The sequence below is a fragment of the Microtus ochrogaster genome, chromosome 7, assembly GCF_000317375.1.
Source record: "Microtus ochrogaster isolate Prairie Vole_2 chromosome 7, MicOch1.0, whole genome shotgun sequence".
Lineage (NCBI taxonomy): Eukaryota > Metazoa > Chordata > Mammalia > Rodentia > Cricetidae > Microtus > Microtus ochrogaster.
Window position 1 is genome coordinate 78,811,437 of NC_022014.1, and position 27,655 is coordinate 78,839,091.

Sequence of the window (27,655 nt, forward strand, 5' to 3'; positions counted from 1 at the left end):
TTCTTTCTTTCTTTCTTTCTTTCTTTCTTGATTTCTCGAGACAGGGTTTCTCTGTAGCTTTGGAGCCTGTCCTGGAACTAGCTCTTTGTAGACCAGGCTGGCCTCGAACTCACAGAGATCCACCTGCCTCTGCGCCACCACTGCCCGGCTGAGTCCCAGGCTCTTTGGCACAATTTTAATTTAGGGACTCTATGTGTGTAGAACGTCCCTTAGGTGGTACTGACCGAACAGAAATCAGTGGTCGCTATGGAAATGCGAGGAAAGCACACAGGCTTAACAATCTCTCATCTGACCCCAGGGCTACGTGACCTTGGGTAAGTCACTAACCCCAGAGCCTCACTTTCCTTATCTGTGCGAGGGCCACAGAAATTCCTACCTGACAGGAAGCCAGGGGGTAACACCATTTCACAAACCCCAGGGTTTACAAAGGTCACCTGTGATCTCATCTTTGTCACTGGTCTCTCAGAGGACAAAGAAGGGAAGGACGGTGCAGACACATAAAGGACACTCAGGCCTGTCACCGTGTGTCTGCCCCTGTATAGGGGAGTCCACACCTTGGACGCAGGGAAGGAACTTCCTAGAGGCTCTGTCTCTGGTAGAGAAGACAAGCCTAGTTGCGGGGGTCTCGCCACCAGCCGACCCTGCTACTACCCTCCAATGGGCCTCACTGTCTAAGGCAGTCAGGCCGGTGAGGCCAGCAGCAGTGTGATCAAGGCCCCACCGGGCAGGTGGCCAAAAGCAACACAGAGGTGAGCGGGGAGGAGAGTAGGCTCCCTCTCAGACCTTCAGGCCATCTCCTGGGGACTGCTTCGGGCCCTTCCTCTATCCCGCTCACCCTCATTCCCTCATCCGCTTCCCCATGATGAAAGGACTAGGGGCACAGCTCCACCCCATGGCTGGGTCTCCACCCCGCTCGCCTCTCTGTGCAGGTGGGTGCACGCCACTAACGTCTTTCCTTTTGGCACCCACACTCCAAGGTGTGGGCGGGAATAATAAGATGTCTCCAAGTAGCCTGGGGATTCCTTCCTGTGTACAAGACCCAGGTGTGGCTTGGGGTTAAAGCCCCAATGTTACAGAGAAGACCCTCCCCTCAGGGAACACTTTCTCTAACCCCAGAGGAGCAGGAAGAACTAACTACTGGCTCATGTAAGTCCTGGAGGAGACAAGCCTCGGGGTCTGGGAGAGCCCAGGGTGCTCGCCTGAAGTCCAGAGGTCCATTTTCCTGGGGTGGGTTTGAGAGGTCCCTACCATCACAGGGTCCTGAGAGATGGGGCTTAGTGGCCACCCATGCATCCAGCCCTGACTGCCCTGTCAGGGATAGAGTCCTCAGGGCTATGGAAACCTCTAGAAAATTAGCATGGGCTACACACTCCCAGGAACACCAGCAGGTGAGCTAGCAAGGAGCTTTAGTACCGGTCAGACGGTGCTATGAGTCCCCGGGAATCTGCTCTCTTTGGGGGCTGGGAATACGCTGCCAGCGATGATAGATCACTGTGTGCCAAGTGTGAGGTCCTGGGTTCTAAGCCTCTCAGAGTCCCAAACCAAACACCCAATGACACCAGAAACCCAACCGCTGTTTCCAAAGAGGTTTTACAGACATCCTCATGAAGTTCGAAACAAATACAGGGAAGCTCTGGTTTTATGCGAATGGGAATGGGGGTGGTCACGGCGCCCTCTTCCTTCTTTCCCATCCTGCAGCCAAGTCCCACAGAGCCAAAGAACACATCTGAAAAGCCAGCTACCAACAGGCAACCTCCAGGGCTTAGAAAAGAGCCTGACGCACAACAAACGATAAAAAAAACGTAAACAAGCTGGGCGATGGTGGCGCACGCCTTTAATCCCAGCACTCGGGAGGCAGAGGCAGGCGGATCTCTGTGAGTTCGAGACCAGCCTGGTCTACAGAGCTAGTTCCAGGACAGGCTCCAAAGCCACAGAGAAACCCTGTCTCGAAAAACCAAAAAAAAAAAAAGTAAACAGAATGCGCTTCAATATGCGCCCTGCCCTTCGCAGGCCAGGATTCCGTGGCTCAGAGCGGCTAAGTGACTTGTCTGGGGACCCAGAGCAAGAAGGGACCCCCTTTCCTCTCTGGCACTCTTACACAGAAGCACTCCTTGTCTACAACAGGATAGTCCTTCTTCCTCAAGTCTGCAAACCGATGCTACCGTCCCCTCTCCCTCCCCCTCCCCCTCCCCCTCTGAGCATCCCTCTGTAGCCTCGGTACTCAGAGAGCAGCCTCAGCTGGAATGGCCACCCCACCGAGGGAAGACTCACTTGTTTTTGCAGCCTTGACTTTAGCCACCAGTTTCTGCACACACGTCACATCTCCGTTCTTGACGGCAACGATCAGGTCCTGTTCACGACCCATTCTGACTAGGGCGCCGCCAGGCTCTGGGCTTCCGAGTCCAGGAAGAAGCAAGACACTGGTCCAGCCAAATGTCAGTTCGCCATGCCTCAAGTGCTTCGGAGGACTCCTGGTCCCAGGGGCACAAGCCTGGTGTCCCAGGCAATGGGCTCCTTGTCAGGCAGAGATATAGTCCCTCAAGGTGCTCTGGCAGCTGCCACCACAGGCAGGAAAGTCAGTCTCTAGGGGGTGGAGGCTGCGTGGAAATCTGGACTAAGATCAGCCTGCTGCTTCCGATGGCCTTGGGATGGGCTGAGACTGGGCCCGCCAATTTTCCTGGGTTAGCTCAGAAGCACCAATGCCCATCCAGAGAGCAGTCAGCATTCCCTCTGGCATAAGGCTGCAGCTGTAGACAAGTCCTGGGGGTCTGGAAAAGGTACAGGTTCTCCGCTGAAAAGCTGGGTCATGGCCAGGAAACAGGACCCAGACGATGACCAAGACAGGACCTCTAGAGAGCCCCAAATCACTTTGGGTGCTCTGGGAGTCATGGAGGGTCTGAGCCACTCAGGGGGAGGGGAGGAAGGTGCTGTACTTGAGAGAAGTATATAACTATAACACGCAATGGGAGGGGGTAGTATTCCAGGAGGGAGGGGCTGAGTTGCCTGTGCCCCATGGCACTGGGCAGCACCTCAACGTTGGGCAGGACGGGCCCTGGCAGCAGGAGACACTGGGGTAGGCAGGGCCAGCAGCCCATTCTCCACAGCCTCAGGCTCTGACACCCACAGACAACAGGCGGGGCCGAGAGGTAGGGCCTGGAAGAGTAGCACAGGCAGATGGGCAGGGGTCACTCCTGTCCACGGTGTCTGCCCTCAGACTCCTCACTACCTAGGCTTCACTTAATAAGTGAACATCCCAGCTCCACTTAGAGGGTGGAGTGGGGAGCTATGGCCCTCATTTTCCGGGGTGGGGGAGGTCTACCTGTAGGATAGGCAAGTTCTACAGCACCTGTTGCTACCCCTTCCTTGTTGCTTCTGAGGTGTGAGGGAACAGCTGGGTAGAGATCCAGGCCAGGGCTTGGACACTGCTAACCAACCGCCTCCCAAGCCTGAATCTGAAACCCCAACCCTCGACTTCCCGCACAAAACCTTAAGTCAGTTCCTCGGTGGCAGTGATTTTGTTGCCAGAATCTTGTGGCATGAGACTCGTGCAGGCCTGGGGCCCAGGTAGGGAACCCCTCATTCCTCATAAGTCCAAGCCCAAGCCGGAGGGCACTCCTCCGCAAAACCCGCGACCCGCACCGGGGGAGGGTGCTCCTGGCAGTGCCTGGGGTCGGCTGGCTCCCCCGCCCCTCGGAATGCCCCTCTAGCGCCGCGCAGCTCCCCGCAGCCAAGCCCTGCTCCGACCGATCCCGGGAACAAAGCGGCAAGAGGGACCCGGAGAGTCAAGAGTCCGAGGGATAGATAGAGGAGAACGAAAAGGGGGGTCTCAAGGAAGGCGGAAGGAGCAGAGAGATGGAGGCGCCCGCCGATCAGACAAGAAAAGTTAGTTTTCGTATGTTCTCAAGGATTCTGACCCCCAGCCGAGGCCCCGCAGGCTCACCTCTCCCGGCCGCCCCGCCGGGGGTCTGGCTGGCGGTGCTCAGTCCCAAGCACTCTTGACGCTGGTTTCCACTGCCGCCCCCCCAACCAACCCCTTTCTCCTCCTTTCCAAGGCCGGCTCGGCGCCTCCCGCAGGAAATCCCGCCCCTCCCCCCTCCCTCCCGCCGGATCGGGAGCTGGGGGACTGTCCCAGCCGCACAGTTGGATTGTCAATCAGCACCCTGAGTCCCGCCCCAATGCTCACTAGGTCCCGCCCCCGCCAGCCAGCCAGGATCCGAGCCCCTGGGATCAGCGCATGCGCGCAGGTGAAGCTGTTTGGGGTGCCAAGTGGCTGGTGAGAGGGCGGGTGGATGAAGCTACGTGCCACTGTGTCCTGGCTGGGGATCCCGAGTGAGTTGGGCTCTAGTCTAGACCAGAGAATGAGGTGTGAATAAGTAGAATAGGGGACGTTTTGGCGGTTGAGCCTGGGGACCCCACTACGGGCGGGGATCCCTTTCTTTTCGTCCCGTCTTCTCCCGGCTTGCCCGCAGCGACCTTCGTCCACGAGCAGAGTCGCTGACCCACGGCGGCTGGCTGGAGCAATGGTGCCACCTAGTGGTGAGCGTAGGAACGACCCACGGTGTCACGGCGGGGACCCCAGCCTTGAGGAGGTGCTTTTGGAGGCTGGGGTGGCGATTCAGCACCAGTGTGAGCCGGACAGCGCCTCCCACCCTCGGCCTTTGAACCCTGCAGCCGAGCTCCTCTGGAGAGATTCTTTTGGCTCATCCCGAAGGAACTCCGAATGTCTCTGGACCACTCCTGACCGTCCCCACGTGGCCTCCAGTTTGCAAAGCTAGTATTCGAGGGCTCACTGCTCTTCTCCCCACCTCGAATCTCTTTCCTCTTAGTGGAAGAGCACGAGGCAGTTCAGGGCTGGAGAGAGGTCACACACGTGATTATTCATACTGCATGCCCAGTCGCTAGGGGAGGTTTTACTAGAGCGAGGTGCCCCCGGGAGCGCTGCAAACAGAATAGGTGTGTTCCTGCATGTCTGGAGACCTGCAGATTAAACTCGGCCCCGCCGACCTAGGGACACGTGTGCAGACAGGTGTCTGAGGGACACAGGGCAGGTAGGAAGGCGCGAAGCCAGGTGGATTTGCGCTCGGGAGTGGAGCGCCGGGCGCTAAGACCGCACGGACGTCACGTTCCCGGAGAGGGCGGGGCTTGGGCGGTGCGCGCGCAGCCGCAGCCGGCGGCCCGATGGAGCCAGACTCCGAACCCGCGACCGTGGAGGTTCCCGCGGGGCGTGTGCTCAGGTGCTCCCCGGCACGGGGGCGGCGTGGGGGGTGGTGGCGTGGGGCCGGGACCGCGCGGGGTGGCCATGGTGCTGACCGCGTGTCCCCGGCTCGCCCCAGCGCCTCGGAACTCCGGGCGGCTCGCTGGCGGTCCCAGAAGCTGCCCCAGCGGTCGCATGGCCCCAAGGACTTCCTCCCGGACGGCTCGGAGGCCCAGGCCGAGCGGCTGCGCCTGTGTCGCCAGGAGCTGTGGCAGCTGCTGGCAGAGGAGCGCGTGGAACGCTTGTGAGAGGGTCTGGGGCCGGGGCCGGGTGGGCGGGGGCCGGGGCCGGGGCCTGCCCGTGTAGACCGAGACGCCCCCAACCCACTCCTCGCCAGGGGCAGCTTGGTGGCCGCGGAGTGGAGACCCGAAGAGGGCTTCGTGGAGTTGAAGTCGCCAGCGGTGAGCGGCCCGAGCATCTCCGCGTCTGGGGGGTGGATCCCCTCCCTCGGTCCCCTTAGCTGTTTGGTGACACTTGCGCTGATGCCCCACAGGGGAAATTCTGGCAGACCATGGGCTACTCAGAGCAAGGGAGGCAGCGTCTTCATCCCGAAGAAGCCTTGTATCTGCTGGAGTGTGTGAGTGGACTCCTGGGGCTGTGGGAAAGGGGTTCAGAGTAAGGAATGGGAAGGACCAGGAAGAATTTAGAATTAAGTTTTCGGTGAACTTAAAGGCGGACTTGGAGAACAGAAGAGAATGCCACACAGGCAGCAGGGATGATGCTAATCCTTTTTCCTAGCTGGTCACGGTTATGCAGTGATGCTGAGGGTGTGTGGGGGGGAGAGGGTCAGAGGCAAGAAGTTGACCCTATTTGACTTGGGCGCTGAAGGAAGGTTACACACAGCTAAGCCCTTGGTCCGCTTCCAGGGCTCTATTCAGCTCTTCTACCAAGACCTACCACTGTCCATCCAAGAGGCCTACCAGCTGCTGCTGACTGAGGACACCTTGAATTTCCTACAATATCAGGTATCAGTTACATCGCAAGGAGCCTCCCGTTGGTCAAGCTAATGGACGGTGACAAGTACCTCTGAGGTTGCAAACACAATATCACGGCTATAGGAGAGTTAGGAGCCTGTGCTGGTCAGGTTTATAGTCAGAGGAGGCAGCTGGATAATAAAAAGTTACTAAGAAGCCAGGCATGGGGGGGTGGTGGTGCACTCTTTAATCCCAGTGCTCGGGAGGCAGAAGCAGGATTTGTGAGTTCCAGGCCAGCCATTATACTATATATTTGGGGACTGTCTCCAAACAAAAAGTACTTAGTGCTTCTCATGGTTAACCACATATGTAATTCCAGCACTCTGGAAGCTGAGGCAGGACAATTTCAAGTCTAAGATCAGCTTGGGCTACCTAATGAAACCCAGCCTTAAACAGAACTACTAAACAAACAAGAACCAAATAGAGAATTAGTGCTAGGTGGAAGATCAAATTAGACAGGAAAAAGATCTGTTCTGGACTGTCCTTTCAGGAGAGAGAAGGTATAGGCTGGGCTAGGGGCAGTGAGCAGGAAAAGGTATGGCAGGAGTGTTTTGGAAGAAAGGTTGGATGACTGAGAGACTCAAGGCTTGTGACTACCATGGTGTCATCTAGCCGGGAAGACTGAGGTGGATGTTTATATGGAAGACTGGGACCACTCAGGGGTTCTGTTTGATACAAAGTAACGTTGAGGTACTTCCTGGACATCCAGCAGGATTTCAGGCACACAGTAGATACAACCTAGAAAGTAGGGTGGGTGCAAAGCTAGAAATATAACCTTGGATGTTTGCATGCTGTGGTTAGTGTAAGCCATTGTCTCTGGGGGCGTGCAACCAGCAGGGGACTGTCACTGTCCCCTAGAGCTCACAGATATGGGAAGGTTAGTGGAGAGATGGGACCTATCTGTGATCAGGAGGAGAAGAGGAAACCACGCCGAACCCTCTAGTACAATCTTCCATTCTTCTCTTTTTCTTCTTTTCAGCGTTCTGTTTTGAAACAGGATCTTACTGTGCAGATTTGTCTGTCCTGGAACTCACTATGTTGACCAGGCTGGCCTCGAACTCAGAGATCTGCCTGACTCACTCTCTCAAGTGCTAAGGTTAAAAAGGCCACTCTGCCCTGCGCTCATTTTTAAAGGAGAAAACAATCAGTTGTGTTGAATGCTGGGAGGAGACTGAGTGAGATGGGGACACTTTTGGGTTTGTTCCTCCGCTGTGGGGACAGGACACGAGCAATAACGTGTGGCTACTTAGCGGAGACTATTCCCATCAAGTCTGTGGAGGGTTGGATAGGTGGGCTGATGTCTAACACTGTCTACTACTGTTTTGCCTAGACTTTCATGTCAACATATTCTATGATGTAGGTCTTTCTCAGGAGGCCCACCCCTGTTTGTGTTTTTCTTTTGAGATTTGTATTGTCCATAAATTATTAGATGTCACTTGTACCCAGAATAAGAGACAGAATTCAAAGAGTGAAACTTCCTTGGAACATGGTGTTTGCTAATTTACTTTTAGTGCTACTGGGGAAGAATCCAGCAGCCCGTGTGTGCTAGCAAACTCTCGCATTGAGCTGTGGCCCCGCCCTCTCTTTTATTTTCTGAGTCAGGGACTTTGGAAATTGCACAGACTGACCTTGAACTCACTCTGTACCCCAGACTGACCATGATTTTGTGATCCCCCTACTTTAGCCTCCCTAGCAGCTGGGATTACAAGCTTGAACCAGTAGGCCTGGTGCGGGTAATATTTATAATGGAATGTGTTTCAAGCAGTCCCGAGGTTGGAGCCTGGAGCTCTGTAGGAGAGAAAGTTTCGGGAGATAGAGGAAATGACTTGTGTTTAGAGAAACCACTATGTTACTGTAGAGAATGGACGTCCAAGTCAGGCATGGGGGCACACGCCTTTGATCCCAGCACTGGGGAGGCAGAGGCAGGTGGATCTCTGAGTTCAAAACCAGCCTGGTCTACAAAGCAAGTTCCAGGACAGCCAGGGTTATATAGAGAAACCTTGTCTCGAAAAAAAAAAAGAGTGGACATCTAAGCCAGGCATGGTAGTACCTGTCACAATTCCAGCACGTAGAGGTTTAGAGGGAGAAATACGACTTTTGAGTAGTGTGAGGCTAGCTGGTCCACGTAGTTTCAGGATAGCTAGGACCGTATAGCAAGAGCCTTACAAACAAACATGCAAACAAAAAGCATCTAAGATTTCCTTTTTCTTCTCCTGAGGTCTTCAGCCACCTAAAGAGACTAGGCTACGTGGTTCGCCGGTTCCAGCCGAGGTAAGTCCTTTGACTCATCCACTGCGGCCGGGGGACCTGACCGACCGTTATAGTGGCCTCCACTTTCCTGGGACCTTTGGCTACAGTGCAGCATGTGGAGGTGAATTCCATTCCTGCACTTTTTCCTGGGTTGTCAAACTGGGCCCTGCTCAGGTAATGACCAAGAACCTGCAGCTCACTGTGAGCGCGGAACTGCAGTAGCCAGCGCCTGGCATGTAGGTGTGCAGGCCCATTTGTGGAGCGCGTGCATGAGCGAGGGGCTGGGGAGGGATTTATAATTGAGGTGCCGTTCACATTCTTAGGCTGGGCTAGATCTCCCTCTATTACCTAGTGGTCCAGCTTTGCTGAATGCCACAGCCACTTTCAGACTTACAGTAGAAACTGGTGTTGCCTCTACAGTCTTTCCCCAAAGTGGGATCTGTTCTAGGGAGACAGGCGTGGCTGTGTGCAGAAGTTCCTCCTGAGAATTGTTCCGTCACTCAGCAGTGTTATTGAGCACCTTCTGATGCTAGGCCCTGAACTAGTGGCTGAGGAAGAACAGAACGAAATCGCAGCCGCTACCTGCTTATTATGTATTAAAGAACAGTCACAAAACGCCATCACTTTATAGAATCAGTACTTGAGAAGCTTGGACTCAGCTGCGGAGACCTACCCACACAAACTGGCTGCTCTTTTAAAGCGGTCGTCACCTAGGACTTGTGTAGTACAAAGATGCCCTCTGCGGCAGTGACAGGACTTGAGGTCTCATTTCGTAATTTTAATTGGCTTGGATTTAATGTGAATAGACACTCATGGCTATCTACCGTGCTGCGCCTGAACTGTGCAGCATTGGGAGCTATAAAAATACATAGTGGTGGGAGGGGATTTACAGCAAGTACAAGGACCTGAGCCCAGTCCCTCAGAACCCAAGGCCATGTGTTTATCCTTATATTCCCAGCACTGGGGAGGCAGAGACAGGCAGATTCCTGGGGCTCAGTAGCCAGCCTGGCTTAATCAGTGAGCTGTTAGCCAACTAGAAACCCCCACCTCAAACAAGATAGACAGCTCCCAAGAGGCACTCTGCTGTTGGGTGCTCTCCCCTCCACACCTCTCTCTCTCTGTGTGTCACATACCCTCTCCCCTTCTCATAGCAGGAAGAGTGCTGTGGTGCTAAGTGATGAGGGTCTGAGCCCACAGTGTGTAACTGAGTGGGGAAGAAAAAAGATCTAAAGTAGTGTGTTAGTACAATGTCAGTTTTGTCAGGAAACAAAACAGAAACAAGTAGAGAAACAGTAGTATGTATGTGCAAGAGATAAAAGTGGGCTATGCCCAGTGCCTGGAGGACGTTCCAGAACAGCCAGGGCTACACAGGTATTATTGCTGACACTTGGGACCTGGACAGAGGTGGGTGACTAGGCCCCTATGGCTGTTCCCAGGTACCCTTCCTTTGGGTATGGATCTGCCTCTGGCCTCTGGCTCATCCTCTTGGCCACTCCCTCCCAAATCCTGCCGGCAGCACCAGTCTGAGAAGGTGGATCTGTTGCCTGCCTGCTGTTCTCGCCCCACAGCTCTGTCGTGTCCCCTTACGAGAGGCAGCTTAACTTGGATGGCTATGCCCAGTGCCTGGAGGACGGGACTGGCAAGAGGAAGAGGAGCTCCAGCTGTCGGTAATGCCCCCTACTGTTGCCACCCCAGGGATATCATGAGCTCCGGGCTTAAGAAGGGGCCTGTGATGCTCTCATATAGGCTTTGGGAGACAGTAGGGGTCCACCTCAATTCCAGTGGGACACACCTGTCCTGGTGACAGTAACAAGGGGAATGAATACACTGCTTTTCCTCCCATGTCTCTAAGGTCTGTTAGTAAGAAGGCTAAGGCTCTGCAGAACTCCCTGCCACCCATGAGCGAGGCAGCCTCCAGCCCACCTGCCTGTGACCAGAGTAGCCAGTACTCAGAGAAGCCCCAGGAGTCAAGCCCCAGAAAGGGCTCAGGACTCTCCTTTCAGGCTCTGGGGTCTTCAGAGCCTTGCCCTGCTCTGGCCAGGGAGGATGTGGAGTGTGGCCAGGAGAATGAGAAAATCAAGAATGGAGCCAAGGGGGCTCCTAAACCACGCTGGAACTTTGAGCAGATCTCCTTCCCCAACATGGCTTCAGATAGCCGCCACACCCTCCTGCCTGCCCCAGCCCCAGAACTGCTCCCCGCCAATGTCATTGGGCGAGGGACAGATGCTGAGTCCTGGTGCCAAAAGCTGAACCAGCGGAAGGAGAAGCTTTCCCGGAGAGACCGGGACCAGCAAGCAGAGGTGCAGCAGTTCCGGGAGGATGTGAACGCAGATCCCGAGGTGCAGGGCTGCTCCAGCTGGCGGGAGTACAAGGAACTGCTGCAGAGGCGACAGCTGCAGAAGAGCCAGCCCCGCCCTCCACACCTTTGGGGCCAGTCTGTTACTCCCTTGCTCAACCCTGATAAAGCAGATTCCCCAGGTATCCCCTCACTCTGCTATACCATAGGCCACTGGGCGCAGAAGGATCATGAGACTTGAAAAGGGCTATTTTGACTAGGGCTGGCTGATGCCTAAGGTATGAGAGGAGAAGGCTGCAGGGGCGTGGGCCCCGCAGAGGCTCCTCTGTAGGTGGGGACCGTGGCCCCAGCAGAGCCCAGATTGCCCAGGGACACTTGCGTGGTGTACCCGCATCCTTAAGGCCATACCCAAGAATGCTGGATGGTTTTGCCAGCAACCAGTTTCAGGTCCCTTTACAGCCTGTTAGCCAGAACATGGTGGCACCACAGAGGTTTTAGTCAAATAAGAGGAAAGTTCACTGTCTGTTCTTGGTTTTGGTTTTAAACACAAGGAACTAAGTCTGTGGTCTGAGCCAAGTGTAGTAACAGATTCAGAACTCTGTAAAGGCATCATGGGAACATGGTAGAGTGGTGGGTGAGGAGAGCAGGGTTACCAGATAAGCTGTTCTAAATACTGCTACTGTGTGGAGCATACCTTATTGAATACATGCTGGTAAACCTGGTGGTCCTAGCCTGGTCAGCAGATTTGGTAGCACCACAGGAGCATGTAGGAAGTTGACTCCCCTCCTCCACATCTTTTTTTCACTGCCCTTGTAGCCGCGGTCCTTGAACATGTCTCCGTGCTGCAGACAACACATCTTGCTGACGGAGGTTACCGGTGAGTCTCAGCTGCTCTCGCTGTCTCCATGACACTGGCTGCCAGGTGGAGCGACAGCTGGGATTTGATTCCTGGAGTTGGGTGTGAGTCAGAGGATCACCCCTGGGACACCTGCCCACATACTTAGCTTCCAGTGACAGCTACTCGTGTGCGTCAGGGAAAGGGAAGAATGACAAGATGCTGGGTCTATCCCATGACTAAGCTGCTGTGCAGACGTGGTAGTGGAGAGGGTTTGGTGTGGAGGGAGGTGGGAGAAGAAGTCCTTGTAATGTTTCTTACCTGGTCCTCAGGCTGCTGGAGAAGTCGAGAGGCTTGGAGATCAGCTTCGATGTTTACCAGGCTGACGCTGTGGCTACTTTCCGAAAAAACAACCCTGGCAAACCCTATGTCCGAATGTGCATTAGTGGGTACGAGATGATTGAGCAGTACCCTGCCTGCTGCCAGCCCCTCGCCTGATCCCTGCCACCAGCTTGCCAGTCCCTGAGAAGAATCTGAGGTCCAGAGGGTCAAGTGCCACCTATCTTAAGGCTATATGGCCAGTTGGTGCCATAGGAACCCAAGCTTTTGAATCCTTGCCTCCTCATTACCGGCATTTTGCAGTAAACGCTCTTCTCTTCCACTTTAGTCCTGGGCTCACTCAGCAGGAGGGAACTGATGTGAAGGGATTTCTGGCTAAGAGTGGTGAGAACCCACTCTGTCCTGCTGTCCCTCTACTCTGGGGCTCCTGGAAGTTCATCAAAGCCACGGAGTTTGTAGACAGCAGAGCCCCGGGGCCAGTATTCTTGTATTCCTAGCTTTTGTCTTATAGCCTTCCTGTTCTGGGGGGGGGGGGCAGCCCGGGGGCCATGGGTGGGCTGTGACTAGGCCTCAGTTTAATCTTTATTCCTACAGATTTGACGAGCCTGTCCCAGACCTCTGCAGCCTCAAGCGGTTGACCTACCAGAGTGGGGATGTCCCCCTGATCTTTGCCCTGGTGGATCACGGTGACATCTCCTTCTATAGCTTCAGAGACTTCACACTGCCCAGGGATCTGGAGCACTGAAATGCAACTCTGGGGATGGGAGCTGGGGAACTTGGATGCTCTCAGGGACCATGTCGGCTGACTCCTGTACAGGACTCACCGGGAACTGTCTGGGCCAGTGTGGTCTACAGCCCTGGGTATCTGCTGTTTGTAGGGGAGTGAAGCCTTGCCCCATGCCCTCTTGCCTGGCAGTGACCCCCGTGGAACTCAGGACTTGATTTCAGAGGCCCAGGAGATGGGGCAGAAGAGAGGACTCTGTGCCTTTTAAACAGTGGGGTGCCTGCTTCGTGCCATAAAGCCAAAGCCATTAAAAGAAATATTCTCTGCTGTGGTTGATATACTTACTGGACTACCCCTTCCCTTCGTTCCTCATTTGTCCACGCTGAACTTGTCTGACTTCTAACACCGAGGTCTGAAGGACGCTTGAGGAGACCGTCCTGTTGGTCCTAACCCGGGTGCAGCTGGGTGGTGGCTGAGAGGCCTCTATCGGGTTGGATTCGACCCCAGCCATTCAGAGGGACCACGCCATGGTTCTTTCCCCCACATGTAACTTCCAAGCTTGAGCTAAAAAAAACTAGCCTACCTGCAGTGGCTAACCCTTTGGACCCCGGGGCTCCAGTCGACCGCTGAAGACAGAAGTGGGGGGCTCCCAGCAGTGGTTAGGCATCTCGCCATTATGCCTTCCTTCCTACACCACCCTACTCTTGGGTCTGAAACCTGCACCTGCGGGTCATTCTAGTTGGAAGGAATGCTCTTTTGAGGAGCCCGCCTGGCTATGCCCCTCTCTCAACAGCTGCGAGAGTAACATATCCTGATACCTGGCATCCATCCTAGAAGGCACCTAGGGACTATTTCCTGTTCCGGGAGGTGGTGGGACACTGGCAACAGGGAGCAGTCCGGTGACCAGGTGCGCGCAGGTGAGGGCGGGGTCTGGCTGGCTGCACTAGGTGCGTCTCCTCGCTCCTGCCCCGCCCCGCGCTCCTGGGGCCCCGATTGGCCAGAGCGCGGCCCCCGCCCTCGAGGGCTCGAAGGCTGCGCCCCCGCCCCATTGGCTCCGCCTAGGGGGCGGGCCCAGGGGCGGGGCGAGAGCTCGGCAGGCTTGCCCTGTATGTAAATCGCGGCTGCTCCGCCCCCCCCTGCTCGCAGCGCCGGAGGTGAGCAGGAAGGAGACGGCCGCCCTGCAGCCCGTGGGCCGGCGCAGGGAACCGGAGCGGCGGGTGACGGGCGCCGAGGAACGCCGAGGCCTCTGGCAGGGCCCGGCCGGCGATTGCAGGTTAGCCTACCTGGCTTTACACGGTCTTCGAGGGCGCGGACCATTCGGGGCGGCGCGGCGCGAGGGGATCCGAGTCCCCTGGGCTTCCCCGGGCGGGTCGGAGAAGGCAGCGCCCAGGTCTGCCTTCCTTGCTCGCCCAGATCTCCGACGTTTGGCTCGTCCCGGAGAAAGACACCTGTAGAAAGTGGCTCTGAGAACTTGTCTTTTCCTGTTTCGCCACACGGATTACCAAACTTGGGACTCGGGTTTGCACAATCGTGTTGGCTTTCGGGAGCAGGGAACAGGTGTCTGGCCTGGCTGGGTGCAAGGGGACACGGTGAGCGGAGACGCAGTCCCGGACCCTCGAGCGAGGCGCCTGGACTCAGAGCCGGGCGACACGGCTTCCCGTGACCCGGCGTCCGCCAGCGGCGTCTGGAGAGTGTTACCTTGGCGGCTTAGCCCTTACCTCTACCATCTGGGCTCTCTCCCTGCCCGCCCTTTGTGCCTCCTAATCCTCCGACGCAGGAAGTCCGCGGGTGGGACCTGGTTCTCTCGTAGAAAAGGGGCCACTTCTACTCTCCGGGCGGCTTTGGACACCTTTAGGCGACGGTATGGAGACCCAGACTGTTTTACACGCTGATGGCTGGGGGTTGCTCTGTGGGACTTGGCAAGGAGTGGAAAATTCTTGTCAAAGAAAGTGTGCTGTGCTTTCACTGTGTTTGGACAGTTGGTGGACACACTGGGCCTTAGCAGTGGGACGTGGCCGTAACTGGGGTAACCGCGGTGTAGCTCTTAAAGGTTTTCACCTGAAACAGGTGAGCTTCCGGTAAGGAGGGCGGGGCTTAGATACCGCGTCCCTTCCCTTGGGTACCTACGTTGGTGCAGGCTCTGGAGACTGAGGCCCTTCTAAGCCGGGAGAGAATGGGTGTGTCAGGGTAACAAGGAAATGTTTGTGGGAAGAACTGAGCTGCGCTGCGTGGCCGAAGAACTGTGGCCTCCCTAAGAGAAAGCAAAGTTAGAATCTGGGAGAAAATCCCCTGGGTCCCTGTAGTAAGCTACCCAGAGAGGCAGGCGGGAGAATGGAGGAAGAGATGTTTCTACTGTACAAGACCGGTAGGTTTGTTTGTTTGTGTGCTTGCTTTTTTTTTTTTGGTTTTTTGGTTTGAGACAGGGTTTCTCTGTGTAGCCCTGGCTGTCCTGGCACTCGCTCTGTGGAACAGGCTGGCCTTGAACTCACAGAGGCTCGCCTCTGCCTCCTCAGTGCTGGGATTAAAGGTGTGCACCACTACCACCCAGCTGAGTTAGGAAGTTTTAAGTTATCTGCACTCAGAACATTTGACAGAACTCAAAGCAAGCTTTCTGTTCTCTGATCAGCTCCTGGAGAGCATTTCCAGGTCCTCGGAACATCCCTCATCTCTACTCTTCCTTGAGGCAATGATGGCTCCTCTTCAGATATAGATTGGGACAGTTTTAATTATATCAAAATATTTAGTCTCAAGCCAGGCATGGTGGCATATGCCTTTAATCCTAGCACTTGGGAGGCAGAGGCAGGTGAATCTCTGAGTTCGAGGCCAGCCTGGTCTACACAGAGAAACTGTCTTGAAAAACAAATTTATTACATTTAAATTTTATTTGTATGTGTGCTTGTGTGTATGTTTGGGCATGCACATGTTGTGGTGTGTGTATGTATGTATGTATGTATGTATGTATGTAGGTCATAGGACAACTTAGGAGAGTTCTCTCCTTCCACCATGCAGGTCCTAAGGATTGAACTCCGGTCATCAGGCTTGTTGCCAGGTGTCTTTACCTGCTGAGCTATCTTGCTGGCCATAAAATAATACTCAGTGAACAACAGTATCAAAAACAAAAAAGAAAGGAAGGCTCATATGTTCATTTGAAGAACAGACAAGGAGCTGGATGGGCAGCTTATGCCTGCATCCCAGCACTCCTGAGACAGGCAGGAAGGTTGCTACAAACTGGAGGGCAAACGGGGCTACAAGACCAGCCTCTTGATTTTATTTTATTTTTGTTTTTTCAAGACAGGGTTTCTCTGTGTAGCCCTGGCTGTCCTGGAACCCCGTCTGTAGAACTGCCTCTGTCTCCCAAGTGCTGGGATTTATTTATTTATTTATTTATTTATTTATTTATTTATTGGTTTATTTATTGGTTTATCGGGACAGAATTTTGCTGTATAACCTTGGCTATCCTGGAAGTCTCTGTAGACCAGGCTGGCCTTGAACTCACAGAGATCCGCCTGCCTTTGCCTCTCTAGTGCTGGGATTAAAGGCGTGCGCCGCCACCACCATGATTTTACTTTTGTGTGTGTGTGTGCATGTGTGTGTGTGTGTGTGTGTGTGTGAGTGAGTGTATGCGTGAGTGTATGCCACATGTAGACGAGACCAGATGACATCAGAGCTTCAGGTAGTTGATGAGCTGCCAGACGTGGGTGCTGGGAATGGAATTGAGTCCTCTGGAAAATGTTAACTGCTGAGCCATCTCTCCAGCCCTAAGACCCTTTTTCAAAAAACACACAGTAACCTCGTTCCCCAACATCAGATGGCTCTGAACCCTGTCTTCCAGCTCTTGCCGAATAGTCTTAGGTCTGACACTTAACCACACTGGGCCTGAGTTTCCTAGTGGTTGCTGAGAACACGTAAACACGAGATCACATGACCTCGTACCTAGCAGGTGTCTCCCCACCAGAATCTGTTAACTTTCCTAGAAAGATTTAAAAAGAAAAAGGAAAAAGAAAAGCGCCAGTTGGCCCCATGTAGGCTTTTGGTCTCTGAAGCTGAAGGTCTGAATTTTATCTTGAGTACCGGTGTCATGGGGGAGAGGACATTGACCTTTCCTAGTCTGACATCCTCCTTTCTCTGGTCCTTAAAAATTAATTCCCTTATTCTTTTGGGAAAGCCAGGGTGGAGGGCTGATGGGCAAGACATTCTCCCTGTCCTTGTGTGTCCGTTTGTCTGTGGCTCTGAGTCTGTCTTCTGAGTGTAGAACCTGTGATCTGTTTCCGCCCAGACATCCCCTCTCCACTATACCCTGTGGGGGGCGGGCAGGGGAGTGAGAACATTCCAGCGCTGCTCCACGAGTCCTCAAGACACTTGAAGGGAAGGTGCCCTTCCTGCCCTCTTTCTCCCCGCCCTGCCTGCCCTGAGAGAAAAGATTTGGAATCAGCCTTTTGCTCTCCTGGATGGGTCTGGCAGAACCTTGGGGCCTTATGGGGAGACTGAGCTTCTTGGTTTTCTAAGACACCCAGGAGCAGCTGTTGTGACACCTGAGTTGGGTACCACTGGAGGCTGGAAAAACTGACGCTATCTCCAAGGTGGCTCCTTGGAGCAGCATCGGCAGCTAGACGCACTCGGGCTGGGGGCGGGGGTGGGGGGGGCTCTTATCTCCCAGTGACACTGTTATCTCGCTCCTCCTGGGCTGGGCATGCCAGGTCTGCTCGACAACTTTTGTTTTCCTCTGCCCAGGCAGGATTCAGAGCAGGAGATGGGCGCTGCCTTGCCCATCAGGGCCACCTGTACTACGTGGCCTCCCCAGACTTGGCTTCCTAGAGATCCCAGGGAAACCCTTCCTAGCTGTGCCCAACTCCCTTTGAGACGGCTTTCTCTGTCTTCCCTGCCTCAGGAAGCTGGTCCTGTGAGGAGTCAGTTGCCCTTCCCAGGAACCGCGATGATGAATTCTTGAGTTAGGAGAGGCTCCTTTGGGCGTGGGGACAGGGAAACTGAGAGGTGTCTGACTCTACCCTTTAGGAATTCAGCAAGAGACCGGAGCCCTCTCTTGAGGGACTTGACTTGGCGCTACCAGGAAAAATAACATTATTATTTATATAATATTATTCTGGGATCTTCCTCACCAAGGAGTTGGTATCCTGAAGCCACAATCTGTGGCAGGGTCTGCACAGGTATCCTGAGAGGATGTCACATATGACACCCGTGTAACTTGAGGCCAGAAGAGGCAAGTTCTCTGAGGACCCTGTAAACTCCATCTCAGCATTCTTCTTTTCTTTTGTTTGTTTTTCAAGTCAGGGTTTCTCTGAGTGACAGTCTTGTCTGTCCTGGATCTCTATTTGTAGATCAGGCTGGCCCTGAGCTCACTGAGATTCACCTGCCTCTGCTGGGATTACAGGTGTGCGTCACCACCGCCAGGCCGCCTCAGCCTTCTTAAGGGCAATGACTAGGGAAGACCGTGCCTACCTAATCTCCGGACTGACTGCTTAATCATTGATTTAACAATAAGTTCTCATTGTTTCTTGGTCCTGTCTTGGAATTTTCTTTCTTTCGAAGTGCCGGAGATCCCGGATGACAGAAAATAAACAGCATTAGCAGGTAATATGAGCTGTAGACTAGAAAGAACCAAAGAAGGGGTTGGGATGTCCCTTGGTGGGTAGAGCTGTACGTGGCTTTGCAAGGTTGGCCTTGACAAGATGCGGGACATTTGAGTTAAAGACTTGAGGAGACAGGGGAGTTCTGAAAATAAAATCTGAGTGCCTCAAATGCTGTGTGGCCCTGGGGACGAAACTGCCATCGTACTCTCCCCCTGTAACTGCTGGGACAGCCATTCTCTTCACATTTAGGGGCTGATAGCGGGTCCTAGGATAAGGCTGGCCTGGGGCTGGGTAACCCAGTCAACTGTCTGCCTCCCAGAGAGCTTTTGTACACTTTGCTGGGGAGCCTGATGTGGGGATGTTGGAGAGGCTTTCAAGGACACTGGCTAGAACCCTCAGAGGATCCTGGGTTCCTCTCTCTGTGTTGTGGGACCAGGATTGGGAGGCCAAGCCCAAGCTAACCTCTTAGCTTAGCCCTTGTGTCCTGGAGAAGGAGCCGAAGGTGCATAGAGGATTCTGGAGTCAGCCGGATTGGGACAGTTTGAACTTGATACGGTCCTGAGTTGGCTACTGTGTCAGTAATTGGAGGAACAAATGAATTAACGCAAGGGAGAGGCTTGGGGACGTCTAGCCTCAGCTAGCTCCCGCTCTCCTGTTATGACCTGACAACAGCCTCTGTCCCATCGGCTCCTAGGTTCTAGCTACATGTAAATGATCTCTTATTCAGGGTTTGCTGGTCAGTCAGGCTTGCCTGGGGCCTTTGGGAGATTGAGTTTCCCCAAGCAACACCAGTCCTTGCAGAGTAGCCATGGTCATCTGAGTTGGCACAGACAGAAAAGCAGCTGCCTCGGTACCTTAGCGCCCCGCCCTACACTCTGTCAGTGGGAGGTGCATGGGCGTTCTCACATCCGCCAAGCAGGAGGCCAAAGCCACACACACTGGCCTCACACAGGATGTTTGGGGAAGGGAGGGGGCCAGTCTCTTGATCAGTGACTGTTGTGGGAAGCCCAAGCACGGGGTACAGGTGAGAGAAGTTTGGATTCCACAGTGTGCTCCTGAAGAGCCCCAGGGATTCTGGGTGAGGCTCCAACAGGACAGATGGACTCTGCTGGGCCACAAGTTGTTTGCGTGGGAACACATTAGCCCAGGCACCCCATAGGAGATGTCCGACTTGGAGATCCCCATGTCCTACCCAGACGTGGCCAGATCCGAACCTGAGACAAGGCCACCCCTGCGGTCACTCTGGGACTCATTCCACACACAGGGCAGTGACTTGTGTGGATAATGGTCCGCATGACTCACATGGCCACCCCCGAGTCTTGAGTGCCTGCCCCTGTAGGAGCCGAATAGGGGGATGGCCCAGAGGCTGGTCTGGTTCTGATCAGGGGGTGTGACCAGCAGGGTTAGAAACGGAGATGTATTCATCTTTAGAAGTTAGGGGGCAGAGGAGCCATTTTCCTATAGAAGCCCGGCCTCAAGTAGCCACGTGGTGACCCGAATGACCGCCTCAGTTTCTCGTTAGATCTGGTTTCCTCCCAGCTGACGATTGCATGCTCTCAGCTTTGTATCTATATGGGTCTGTAATGGGGTGTCCCATCCGCTGAGGTCAACGGTGGCTAAACAGGAATCCTGTGTTCCCCGAGCGATCGCACCTACAAGATGGAGACAGACAGACAGACAGACACACACACACACATACTCGGGGGACACATCTCTTCCCCTTTGATCCTCTTATGTCCCTGAAGACAAACCTAACATAAATGTCTTTCATCGCGTGTCTGTGTGTCTTATTATTTCCAGTAGATTCTACCTTGCTTTAAAACCCAGTACAGTACTCCTTTCTCAGTAAATAGACTTCTGCTGCAGGGTTGAGCCCCTTGTCCTGTCCCTTGTCATTTAAGGTTGCTTCTCATTCTCCTTATAGCTTACTAACACTGGAGCTGGGTATGTGGCCCACCCATTGATTCTAAGTAATTATTTCATTTTATTATTTTTAGGTGTGTGTGAGTGTTCATGCATGTGAGCGGGTACATGTGACGTGCACGTGTATGGGGGTGGGGCGTGGGCCGGGGTCACCCTCAGATGTCATTGCCCAGGCACTTTCCACCTTGTTTTTGGAGGCACGATCCTTCACTGAGTTGGAACCCGCCAAGTCTGTTAGACTGGCCAGTGGGCCCCAGAGATACTTCTTCCTCTGCCTGTGTGCTGAGATTACAAGCACACACCTCTATACCCAGCTTTTTCACCTGGGCTTTGGAGGTTAGGCTCAGGTAGGTCCTCACTCTTATGAGACAGCTGTCTCCCTGGCCGAGCTATCCCCATAGCTTGGGGGCAGCCAGGCCTTACAGACTGGATCAGAGTCAGCTCAGGTGAGGAATGTGTATTTGAATCCTGCTGCTAAAGGGGCGGGAATGTTCTTCAGGAGGCAGAGGCAGGCATATCTCTGTGAGTTCCAGGACAGCCAGGGCTGTACAGAAAAAAAAAGGGGGGGGTCAAAGAGGAGAGGGCACGTGGCATGGTGGAACAGGTGACGTCCCCGAGGCCCTGCCTCTGGCTGTCCCTTTCATCTTTCCGGTGTGTCATCTGTGCTATGCTATGCTGCGCTGTGCGGGTCTCTATGATCTCAGCCTAGACTTGCCCCAGTGCTCCTGGAATGCGCTTCTTGTTCTGCCCTGAGGCACTATGCTCCTTCCACCTGCCTGACTGTCTGACCCCTTAGCCCTGCCCCTACCTGTGTGGCCCTCACTTCCTCCACTGAGGTCCTGAGGAGGGGTATTGACTCCTCCAGTCTTTCAGCCAGCCAGCCAGTCGTCAGCAGGTAAGGAATGTCCACTCCATGCAGGCAGGATTCAACAGGGTAAGGGGCCACAGGAATGTCCACTCCATGCAGGCAGGATTCAACAGGGGAAAGGGGCCACACTGTTGAATCAGTGCGAGGTTGCTGCCTCCCCAGGCTGTCAACAGGGTTAAATCAGTAATTGCTTCGCATCTTCTGCTCCGCGGGCCATGGTTTGAGGAGAAAAGTCAGGAGGGAACTGTAGGGAGCCACCAGTTTCAGCCCGAGGAGGTAAGGGACATTTGAGCAGTGAGGGTTGTGTGTAGGCATCCAAGATGGTGTGCCCCATAGAGCGCAGAGACCGTGTCTACACTGACCAAAGACACTCTGCTAGGCTTCCCCTCCTGCAACCCCTGAGCAATTTGTTTTCCCCATAGCCCTGGACTAAAGATTCTAAAGAATCTGCTGCTTCCTCCCCCCCCCCCCCACCACCACTGAAGCATCCTTGGACCCAGCACAGGGCTTGCTGGGTGCCGGGCACTGTACCACAGACTCAGCCTTTCGCTACCCTCTCTCCTTCCAGATTGTCTCCCTCATAGCTTGTCTGCCCAGGAGTCACCGGGTTTGGGAGCTGTAGGTATGCACCCCTATTCTTCCTTTTACCTCCCCATTTCCTAGGAGTAGGCTAGGCAGGCAGGATCTGCCCGGTATCAGGCTTCACAGCCCGTGCCTGACTTCCTCGGCTGCTCCAGAGAACTTGCTTATCTCCAGTAAATGGCCTGGGGTGGGAGGAGGTGGGGGCTTCCTGAACTGAGTCTAGCCAGGCCTAAACCTGTCCTCTAAGAAGAGGTAGCTTGTTTTCAAGCCTTGCCTTGGGGCAGTTACATTGCCCCCCACGCCTGTCCTGCCTCCACCTTGGTTCCAGCTCCTAAGTCCCTCGTCTATCTCCCAGGCCACTGGGGTCCTGGAGGATGAGCAGCTAGTCCCCTTCAAGGTCGCTGAGTCCTGCCAGTCTAGTTTTTACCAGCTCTGAAAGCAGTGGCCAGGTATCCGGTTCCAAACTGCTTGGTTAGCTTTGAGCTCACGGCCTGTGGGAGTATGTGCGCGTGGCCCTGCCTTTTAACTGCGGGCATGTAATTAGGCATCCCCGCTCGTAATGACCGTCCCTCATCCACTCCTTTATAAGCCCTTCGATTCCAGCGTTAGTCACCCTTGGTCAGAGCTGAGTTCTGCCGCTTCCTATGCAGTGGTGACCTTGGGTGAGTTGCTTAGTCTGTGGCCTGGCTTCCTCTGTCAGGTTGTTCAGCTTGCCCTCTCAGGTGGCTTCCGCCTGAGCTGGCGGTAGTGTTTACTCTGCCATCACAAACAACAGAGGGCAGGAGGTACTCCTGACCTGCAACCACATATTCCTGAGGTTATCTGGAGTTTCCCTCTGTGACTTGATGTTTCGACAGTGAGCAGAGACATGATCAAAAAAATATTTAAAACTATCAACAGGTACATTCCGGGGAGTCTGGAACGGTCCCTGGTGGACAGCAGGGCTTAAAGGGGCACTGGGGTTGGTGGCCACCGTGGAGTGTTCTGCCCTCCTGACCAAAAGGGGCGTCTCTCTTCTCTCCTGCCACCTTCTGCCTTTGAGCTCCTGTGGGGGTCCTTAGCACAGATGGCTGGTCTCTCTTGTCCCTTCCCTGGAGTTTGTAGGTCTCTTTCCCAGAGAGTCACTCCCAGCTTCCTGTGCCTTCTGACCCAGTGACCTCGACTGGGGAGGGGAGAGCCTGCACCCCAGGAGCCAGAGCTGCTGATTTACGAGCTTGCGCCACCCTCCCCCACGGCTGGAATGTTCAGCTAGCCAGCTCAGCTGTGTGTTCAGAGGCAGGGATGGCTGCAGTCTGGGGCCTGTTTTCACTTCCAGCCCCAGGAGCCCCCAGGATTTTGATGCCCCATGCTTGTTCCGTTCCCTGACTTGTGGAGCTTCAGATGACTTCTGGGCACCCAGATTTTCCCAACATCCCACCACCACCCCCACCTCCCAAAGTGGTTTGGCTTCTCTACAACGCGGAATCTCTAATCTCCACCCCCATCCCCCACTGCAAATAATGGCTTTTTGGTTGTCCCCAGAGGGTGACAGTTCCCCTGGGACTGGTCCCTGGCTTTTGGTTTGGAAGTGAACTAACTGCCCTGCGGATCCTTTGCAGGGGATGTTGGCCACTGGCGTTCTTCCACAACCTCAATGTGATGTGTAGCAAGTCCTAGTTACCCACCCACCCGTGGAGGCGGTGGGGAGTGGCCTCCAGCCACTAGGACCCCCAGTCTTAAATCCACAGGGTCCTTTCAATGTCCTGGCCATTTGATTGATTGCAGAGCCGAAGATTAAGGGCCTTGCACGCCAGACAAGTACTCCACCACTGAACTAGATCCACCCCGCCCCCAGCCTTCGGGATATCTTTCGAGCCTGGCTTAGATAAGAAGCACCCCCCACCCCTGGTTGAGGCTGGTGTCCCACGCTGCCCCAGGGTAAACACTTAGCGTACTTTGCTGGCCTGTCTCTCTGTCTGTCCTAACCTACAGTGGGCTCCTCGCTGAAGGGTGCTGGCTGTGTTTGTTTTCTTTATTAATCTAGAGTGGAATGAAGGAAGCCGGTCCTATAATGGACCTGGGCCCCTGTGTTCCTAGGGATAGGCCTGAGTGTCCTTTGGTCAGCGGGAGCTGCTGCTACTGGAAGCTGGAAGTTGCAGTTAGCTGCTCGTGTCCCCTCCCCCAAGGAGTCAAAAATAGTTTCCCCTTCGGCTGAAAGCGCTTCCTATGGTAGGTGGGTGGTTTGGGGGGCCTTGATCTGGTTTCTTTATTAGGTACAGGTGTCTTCTCTTGATTTGGGCTCCACTGCAGCCCCTGGGAAAAGGAGCCTCTTTCAGGAGTGGCAGGAAATAGGGTCTCATTTTGTACCCCTCACTGGCTTCAAACTTTTGGTCCTCTGTCTGTCTTCCCAGTTGCCTAGGTTACACTTGTGCCACCATGCACACCTGAAAAGGAGCCTTTGTAGGTACACAGGGAACTTAGGGAGCTGCAACTGGGGATCAGCAGTGGGGTGAAGCTAGGATTGACCTGGGGACCCCAGCAGCCTCATGGAGCTAGACCTTGGTCCCCTGCACTAGCGGCTGGGTCCTTTGATAGGCTCCCTGAAGGGCTGGCCCAGATGCATGCTGACCCCACCCCATCCTGGGTGGTCCTGTGGAAACTGCCCCAGGTTCCTCCCTAGCTTGTCCCACTGGAGCTCTGACCAAGGAGTTCCACAGGACTGCCTTGCCTCTACCAACCTTGCAAAGTTTCCCTTTCTGGAATTTTATGGTTTTTCAGAAAACAGGTTAACAATTAAGCTAATTAACCTTAGGGCCTCTGGCCCTCCGTGTTCCCATAAAGCCAGGCTAAATGGCTTCCTCCCCCAGCTTCTCCTGCTCCCATTATGGTATCTGGTGGCATTAGAACATCAGCCAGGGAAGAAGGACAGGCCCAGGCCTCCAGGAACCAAGGTCTCACTGATTTCCTGTTCTGGGCCCATACAGGGAAGGGAGCACCGGAAACTGCAGGTGAAGCTGGGTTTGGGCAGAGCAACTGGAGGCTGCCTGTCAGGGATGACCCTGGGCTTGGGCAGCTGCGCTCTGGGTGATCCCAGGCCTGGGCAGCTGTGGCCTGGGTGATCCTGGGCCTGGGCTCACGGGCACCTTTGTCTTTGGCAGGGCTCTGGTGGAGGCTGCAAACTGAAGAAGATGAGACGGTTCCTGAGACCGGGACAAGACCCTGCCCGGGAAAGGTTAAAACGGGATCTGTTCCAGTTTAACAAGGTGAGTGGTGAGGGAGAGCAGGGGTGCTCTGGGTTCCTCACTATGGGAAAGACCCCACTGGCAGTGTTCTAGCAGGAGTGGACAGCTTTCCTAGGAAGAGATACATTGTTTGTGAGACGGGGCTCACTGTCTATGTAGCTCTGGTTGACCTGGAACTCACAGAGATCCACCTGCCTCTGCCTGAGTGCTGGGATCAAAACGGCACGTGTCACCACCCTGTCTAGGAATGACATTTTTCTGTGATTTGGAATTCCTTGTCCCAGGTCTCTCTCTGGCTATCTCACTCTGCAAGTTACTCTATCAAGTCTCTGCCTTTCTACTTAAAATGAGCACCAAAAACGATCGGCCGCCTGCTTTGTCACAGGGTTGTGCAGGGCGCTGAGGGACAGAAAAGATGAAAGCACCTTGAGATCTGATATAATAACATCCTTATGATGCTACAGCCCCTGGGGCTGAGGACCGCCCCAAAGGAAACAAAAGCTTTCCCTGCAAGCTGGACACAGACTCCAGCCTGGGGACCAGCACGTGCGGGGAGAGGGGGGGGGGCAGAGTTGACATCTAAAGGGCCAGGAGCTTTGCTGCACTGCTCCTGGAGACCTGGCCTTGGAAGGCCTGCACAGGCCCATAAAGAGGACTGTGGCTTGGTTCATTAGCTCCTAGCTCCTGCCACCAGCAATCTGGAGCTACCTGGGGGCAATTAGCTTTCGCCCTCTGCTTTGATCTTTGTCCTAGTAGATTGTAGGAGTCTGAGTCAGCCATCCTCTCCCCTGGGGTCTGAACCTCCAGGACAGGACACATCTTATAGGTGGAACTCTGACCTCCTCCTCCTCCTCCTCTTCCTCCTCCTCCTCCTTCTTCTTCTTCTTTTCTTCTTCTTCTTCTTTCTTCTTATACTGAAGATTGAACCCAAACCTTTATAGTAGGCAAGCCCTCAACTGAGCAGCCCCTCCATCCAGGAAACATGCCTTTTGTTGTTAGGTTTGGAATCCCCTCACCCTGAAAAGAACGAACGAGTAAGTTCAGACTCCTCCTTTCTGTGTTGTCTTGATTTATTTGTTCATTTTGAGAAGTGTAGAAGTCGGCTCACCCAGGTCCAAAGCCACCTCTACCACTTAAGGACTGGGAAAATGCGTGTCACCTATGCAGTGGGCTTGTATACAGACATCACTGGGAATAGGGGAGCTTTGTGTTAGCACCATGGCCCAGAAAACTTAGCTGCTGTGTCTTGTTTATCGGCCTGTGCCTCCTAGATCTGTGTCCAGAAAGTTGCATGTCAGGGTCCCGCTCACCCGCTGTTTCCCAGCCCCGTGGGAGGTGTCGCCTTGGAGTTTTTCATAACACCTGCCCCTAGAATCAGGCCTCCCCAGAGATTGCTTCTTTCCCTGGCTGGCTTTTAAGCCACAGGCCGTCATCTGGTGCGGGTGTTGGGAACAGGGTGACACCCTTACTCCTGGGTGCTGGGTGTAAGTCTTAGAACAGTCAGTATCCGTCAGCTGGCCCTAGTGACCCCAGGTGCCACTGCTGTCCTTGGTGATGCTAGAATCTCTCACTGGGAAAAGGAGGCCAATTCTAGCAGAAACCAGACAGACTGGCTCAGCAAAGGGATAAACCTAGGCCTCAAGTTCCTCTGTGCTATGGGTGAAGCTGGGGTGGGGCTGGGGTGAAGGAGTCTTACCCCTGCCTCTAGTGTGCCCCACTGGTGGTCCCCAAATAATGTGGCCTCATGGGATGTGGGGGTGGCCTGGAATTCCTCAACCTCTTACTAGTCAAACCTAACCTACTCTATACGTAGACCAAGGCCTGGGTCTATAAGACTTGAATTGGTAAGGCCTTTGCCCTTCAGTCTTGGTGGAAAGGGGCTGATGGGTAAACAGGAGGGAAGGCCTGGATACACCAAGACCTCGAGGTTCTGAGAGTGTGGTGAATCTAGCAGGGTAGGATTGGAAGGTAAAGTCAGATTCTGGGGGATTTGAGATTCAAGAGTCATACTCATGGCAGCCCCTCCCCGTGGCCCAGGAGAAAGCTGTACCATCGGAGCCTGGTTAGATTCTGATCATGGCAGTCAGTGTCCCAGTGACAGTTTAGAAAAGACGATTCAGGTTTATTGTTCCCTGAGTTGAGAGGACAGCCTGAGCAGGGTGTCTCACCCTCCACAGCGGTGACGTCTGGGATGGGTTGTGCTGAGAGGCCTGTCCGGGGCACTGCAGTTAGCAACACCCCGGTTCTGACTAGATGCCAGTCTCGTGCCTCTGTCCGGATATGACAATACATCCAGACACTGTCAGTTGTCACCGGGGGATTGCAGTTGCTCTTGGCTGGGAATTCTTTTAGGGAATCCTGGTTTCTGAGACCTGGTGAGAGATGTAAGGGGGGGAAAAGGCAGAAGAAGAAGGACCGTGGGTCCCTGCCAGGAACAGCGAGGGGCCCATTGAGAGAAATGGTCTACCTGGCCTCTTGTTTGTTTTTGTTTTTGAGAAAGGGTCTCCTGTAGCCCTGGCTAGTCTGGAGCTTGCTATGTAGACCAGGGTGGCCTTGAACTCAGAGATCTGCTTGCCTCTGCCTCCCAAATGCTGAGATTAAAGGCTCAGGGTATGCCCTACCATGCCCGGTCACTCTGACCATCTTGGTTAGGATAGAAGGGAAAGCAGTGACCTCTCTTAATGATGAAGCATCTGGTCCAACAGTGAGTATAGACTCCAGCACCTGCTGGCCCCATGCACTCAGTGTGTGGCCATGGCAGGCAGCAGATCTCTGGAATGGATATTATTTTATTTTATTTT

At 54.3% G+C, this 27,655-nt stretch overlaps 3 protein-coding genes across 3 annotated transcripts in view; 2 read left to right on the plus strand and 1 right to left on the minus strand.

Moving 5' to 3' along the window:
- The window catches only part of Caskin2 (CASK interacting protein 2), a 14,385-nt gene extending 10,353 nt beyond the window's left edge, over positions 1-4,032 (minus strand). The window contains exons 1-2 of the mRNA XM_005350738.2: positions 3,941-4,032; positions 2,272-2,768 (exon numbers count right to left, since the gene is read on the minus strand). Of these exons, the coding sequence (XP_005350795.1) occupies positions 2,272-2,365 (94 nt within the window). The 5' untranslated portion in view covers positions 2,366-2,768; positions 3,941-4,032. The remainder of the gene's footprint in view (positions 1-2,271; positions 2,769-3,940) is intronic.
- A 1,146-nt stretch (positions 4,033-5,178) lies between these two features.
- On the plus strand, positions 5,179-12,998 carry Tsen54 (tRNA splicing endonuclease subunit 54). Its single transcript, XM_005350739.2, has 11 exons — positions 5,179-5,234; positions 5,334-5,498; positions 5,592-5,655; positions 5,748-5,831; positions 6,121-6,219; positions 8,447-8,499; positions 10,047-10,145; positions 10,331-10,956; positions 11,591-11,651; positions 11,942-12,058; positions 12,543-12,998. Exons 1-11 carry the CDS (start codon positions 5,179-5,181, stop codon positions 12,691-12,693), a joined length of 1,575 nt encoding a protein of 524 aa, XP_005350796.1. The 3' UTR covers positions 12,694-12,998.
- Positions 12,999-13,854: 856 nt separating this feature from the next.
- Llgl2 (LLGL2, scribble cell polarity complex component) overlaps positions 13,855-27,655 on the plus strand; it is a 36,001-nt gene continuing 22,200 nt past the window's right edge. The window contains exons 1-2 of the mRNA XM_005350740.2: positions 13,855-13,945; positions 24,771-24,875. Of these exons, the coding sequence (XP_005350797.1) occupies positions 24,801-24,875 (75 nt within the window). The 5' untranslated portion in view covers positions 13,855-13,945; positions 24,771-24,800. The remainder of the gene's footprint in view (positions 13,946-24,770; positions 24,876-27,655) is intronic.

Coding starts and splice junctions, on each gene's coding strand:
- Tsen54 (XM_005350739.2), top strand. CDS start 5,179: ATGGAGCCAGACTCCGAACCCGCGACCGTGGAGGTTCCCGCGGGGCGT. Junction 5,832..6,120: donor CCTTGTATCTGCTGGAGTGT/GTGAGTGGACTC, acceptor GTCCGCTTCCAG/GGCTCTATTCAGCTCTTCTA. Junction 8,500..10,046: donor GTTCGCCGGTTCCAGCCGAG/GTAAGTCCTTTG, acceptor CTCGCCCCACAG/CTCTGTCGTGTCCCCTTACG.